This window comes from Penaeus monodon, chromosome 30 (genome assembly GCF_015228065.2).
Source record: "Penaeus monodon isolate SGIC_2016 chromosome 30, NSTDA_Pmon_1, whole genome shotgun sequence".
NCBI lineage: Eukaryota > Metazoa > Arthropoda > Malacostraca > Decapoda > Penaeidae > Penaeus > Penaeus monodon.
The window spans coordinates 19,840,448-19,841,237 of NC_051415.1; the positions used below are offsets into that span (position 1 = coordinate 19,840,448).

A 790-nucleotide genomic window follows, 5' to 3' on the forward strand; every position below is an offset into this window, starting at 1 on the left:
ATTTTACCTCACATGACATAGCTTTGTGTAAATCGAATAATTGATTCATAAAGGTAATGTGGCAAAAAGAGAAACAAACAAAGGAAAAAACGAAACATGAAGAATAGATGCGGTAAATGCAAAATAACAGTGTACCTGCTTGGCGTATGAATTAACAACGGTACTCATAATTCACCTGTAGGGGCTTGGTAGCGTTGGAGGTCACGAGAATTTAAAAATCAGTAAAAGTCTACGGGGTGAAAACCTATAACGTAATCTCGCGGGAATACTTGCTGACTTGTGCGCATCACGACCTATTCCTTCACGGATTTTATTTCCGCCTTAACAAATAGATGCTGCCAGAAAGACTAAAACTTAATAGTAACCTCGTGAAAGGCCGAAAGTAGAGAGAAATAGAGCGAAAAGTGTGGGACTCTCGATCACGTGCGCATCTCTCGCGCCACTTGTTTCTGTGACGTCACGCCACGGCCAGCAGTTTAAATGGCACTTCGCTCAATGGTCTTCTAAATCCGCCTATTTTATCCCATTTTCGAACCTAAATCTCCCGCAAGCCTACTGACACCGAGCGAGCCACCCTGCGGAGAACAAGTGGATCGAAGGGATGATGGAGGAAGGGAGAGAAGGGGAGAGAACAAGGAGGAAAAGAGAGTAAAGCGAGAGGAGTCCGCGGACGTTGGTATTCTTAGAAACTCTGGTGAAAAATGGCTGAGCAAACGCAGCCTTCGATTGTGATCCATGGTGAGTCCTGCGCCGAGTGCGAGCGGGTGTTTCAGGCGAGGGGGCCTGTGAG

General features: G+C 46.1%; 1 protein-coding gene across 6 annotated transcripts in view; it reads left to right on the forward strand.

Annotated features, from left to right (window-relative positions):
- The first annotated feature begins 466 nt into the window (after positions 1-466).
- Positions 467-790, forward strand: part of LOC119592617 (protein ECT2-like) — a 21,585-nt gene continuing 21,261 nt past the window's right edge. For all 6 annotated transcript variants that reach the window (XM_037941501.1, XM_037941500.1, XM_037941505.1 and 3 more), the window contains exon 1: positions 467-738. In XM_037941501.1, coding sequence (XP_037797429.1) covers positions 702-738 — 37 coding nt within the window. In that variant the 5' untranslated portion in view covers positions 467-701. The remainder of the gene's footprint in view (positions 739-790) is intronic.